Raw genomic sequence first — 2,963 nt, 5'->3', positions numbered from 1 at the left:
ATACATGAAGATACACGAAGACACGAAGATACATGAATTTATACTCAACTTTGATGTTTACACAGTTAGTAAGGCGCTGTAAATTCCAAATCTGGCTGGAGATCAGAAAAGCAGCTGGCTTGCAAACGAATAAACCAAAGACCCTCTTTCACGGTGGTTCCCCTGAATTCCAGATCTGCGAGACAAATTAAACAGGCTTGTAAACCAAAGCAACTACTCCTCCGAGGTGGTTCCTGAAGACTCACCTTTGAGCACTTCGAACGATCAATTTGTCGATCGAGGGAGAGATTTTTGAAACCCTGTGGATAGTCTGAGAAGACTCCCTGTCAGGAGGCGACTCGCGATAGGGTAGAATATAGATTTATTTATGGCACTGTTCGATACCGTACTTACTTATGGGCAAATTTCAGCCGTACCTAGGCGAGGCGTTAAAAATTAATCATTTTTACCCTTCGAGGACGAGTACTTTATACAAGCGCTGGACGCTTAGTAAACGAAGTAATTCAGTGTACAAATATTTTAATTAGAGTCTCATCTTTAACCGGAGTCTTTGATTGAGTAAATTATGTAAATAATCACGTGTCTCGTCCTCGAAGCGTTTACAACAGGTGATTATTTCTAAATGAAGAACGCTTTTTCTTAATCATTTTTCGTTGATATTAACGCCTCGTCTTATGGTTGTCTCTTTTTCTCCGATACCGTGAATATGTAAATCACGATTGACTGCGGATGTGTACTTCGTTTTCGTTCGTATGTGTGTGTCTTTTTCTCTTCTTTTTTACGTAGTCGAAGACAAGAAATCAACGCGATTCTAGCACGCGCGGATATGTAACTCGTTGCGTTCGTTTTACCACACGGATTTATTTTATAGTGAGCTGCTTCGTTTCTAGAATGTATTCCTACCAGTATTTGTACATAACACGAATTACACACGAGGCAACTAATTTTATTACAATCATGTCTTCGTTTACTTCTACGCTGACCCACGTTATACATATACGCAGGCCGAGTCGTAACTCTTCCCAAGGTCGATACATTACACGCCATCGAACTTGACTTTCGATCCGCTACAAGGCTACGATATCGAAAGTACCCCGATCTATTAAAAAAAAAAAAAAAAAAAAAGAAAAACATCGATTTTCTGTCCGAACAATTTTTCCTTATCGTTAAAAATAACGGAGATACATCAGGTACAACTTTTCTTGATTCAAACAAATTTCTTGTCAATCTGTACACTCTACACGTAGCCCTGAGCGCAAGGAAGAGTCTGAATCTGGCGTAATCTTCTTGGAAATAATTCCCAAAGAATGTTACACGAATTCGGTAATTTGTCGAAATTTATCCACGGTTACATTTTGAAATTAAACCCTTCCTCCCTTTCGATTCCGTGAGGACGGGTCCCTAAGCGATAAGACAGAGTTGGTAACTTAGAAGAAGAGGAACGCGACGGAGTAGCCCTAGCTAGACGAAGAGAGGCGCCGAGAGAACGGACACGACAGTGAAAGTGGATCAATACGCCGAGTTAACGTTTCGCCGTGCAGCGTGCGAACGGGAGTCTCTACTAGCTTATTTTCTATCAGAGAATACAGTCGTCTCGTTGCGAGGCCAGTTTGCAGTGTCATTGTCGTCGATCTCCTCGCTCAGGATCGTTTCGCGTCCTCCTCTCGACCTGGCGGAGACGTCTTCAGCTCTCAACTATGGAAGACCGTTCTCCGTCTGACGGAGCGTGTCGTGGCTCGTGGCTGACCAGTGCGTGCTCGTACAGCTGTCAAAACAAGAGACATGCTTAATAGAGTGACAGTTGCCGAAGAAAACGTCTGGAGAACACGAAGTGTGCTCTGTCTAGACATGACGATGCTCAGGTTGAAAGAGTAGCGAGGGAATCCCTGGATGGGGAGGACACTAAATTTCTGGGTCTGGGATTCGCTCGAGCATCGACCGTCATGTATTTTTCTTACCTTGTGAGTAACCATTTCTACGTTCGTATCACACGTGTGCATAAGTTCTTGTGTTACGTTACAAGTTCATTATCAAGCTACGTTATCGACCGAATGAATTGTCAACAATTATTGTTTGCATGTAGGTTGACCAGGCGTTTCAACATCAAAAACACGTTGTTTAAAAATAAGGATATATACAATTTTTTGGCGCCCTCTGAATGTAACAGACAGACCTTATGCTTACACCTGTCGCTTATCATCGACTGGTATCAATCCACTTCCTGATATGGTAACCGATACTTTATCTATTACTGAGATAGTATGCTTCCACAGTACGCTTCCATCGTTATATATAATACCACCCGTTTTCTACTCTTCATCCAAGGAAAACGAGCAACTAACTCAGCTTTTCCCTTCACAGTTTCCCAAGGTCACCTGCAACTCTAATCTACGCTGTTTCCGTTTCCTCCGTTGGACCATCCTGGTACCCCTGGTCATCTACCTTTCCCTCCTGTTCGTCAAGTACCAAAAGAACGTGCCCCTGAAGAGCCTAGCGTCCACGGACAAGGACAAAGAGAGCGAGATGATCGAGAATCTGTTCGTCGAACTGGAGGCGGTGACAGTCGATACGAGCAATCTCGATCGCTACAAGGGCCAGAGGTACGATCGCAGGGACGAGCAGAGTATAAAGGAGGCGGAGGAAGCGGAGAATCGCGAGAGCCCGCGGATGTTGCTCGAGGACATCTTTCAGAGGGCTGACGTCGACCAGGATCAGCTGTTGGACATCCTGGAGCTGGCCAAGTGGATTCACACCAAGATCACGGAGCACGTCAGCCGTGCCATGCGCGAAAACGTTGGCTTGTTCACTGCGATTGACAATAATCCGCGGAACGGTGAGTCTGTAAAACATTAATGACGAATATGTCATATAATATAGTAATATAATAAATACGTGCTAAATATAAGTATAAATATAATATAAAGAAACGGTGTATGCACTTCAAAGTACTTCGTGTAAAATAT

The 2,963-nt window shown here is 43.5% G+C and overlaps 1 protein-coding gene across 2 annotated transcripts in view; it reads left to right on the top strand.

The window, feature by feature from the left end:
- The first annotated feature begins 1,761 nt into the window (after positions 1–1,761).
- The window catches only part of LOC128897037 (45 kDa calcium-binding protein), a 2,998-nt gene continuing 1,796 nt past the window's right edge, over positions 1,762–2,963 (top strand). Inside the window, exons 1-3 of one of the 2 annotated variants that reach the window (XM_054160679.1) lie at positions 1,762–1,961; positions 2,084–2,229; positions 2,362–2,833. In XM_054160679.1, coding sequence (XP_054016654.1) covers positions 2,227–2,229; positions 2,362–2,833 — 475 coding nt within the window. In that variant the 5' untranslated portion in view covers positions 1,762–1,961; positions 2,084–2,226. Of the gene's footprint in view, positions 1,962–2,083; positions 2,834–2,963 lie in introns of both variants that reach the window. The other variant, XM_054160678.1, reaches the window with a different exon arrangement.

Source organism: Hylaeus anthracinus, unplaced genomic scaffold (genome assembly GCF_026225885.1).
Source record: "Hylaeus anthracinus isolate JK02 unplaced genomic scaffold, UHH_iyHylAnth1.0_haploid 11978, whole genome shotgun sequence".
NCBI classification, from domain to species: Eukaryota; Metazoa; Arthropoda; class Insecta; order Hymenoptera; family Colletidae; genus Hylaeus; species Hylaeus anthracinus.
Note: the sequence above shows the minus strand (reverse complement) of the source record. Positions and strands in the feature narration are given on the sequence as shown.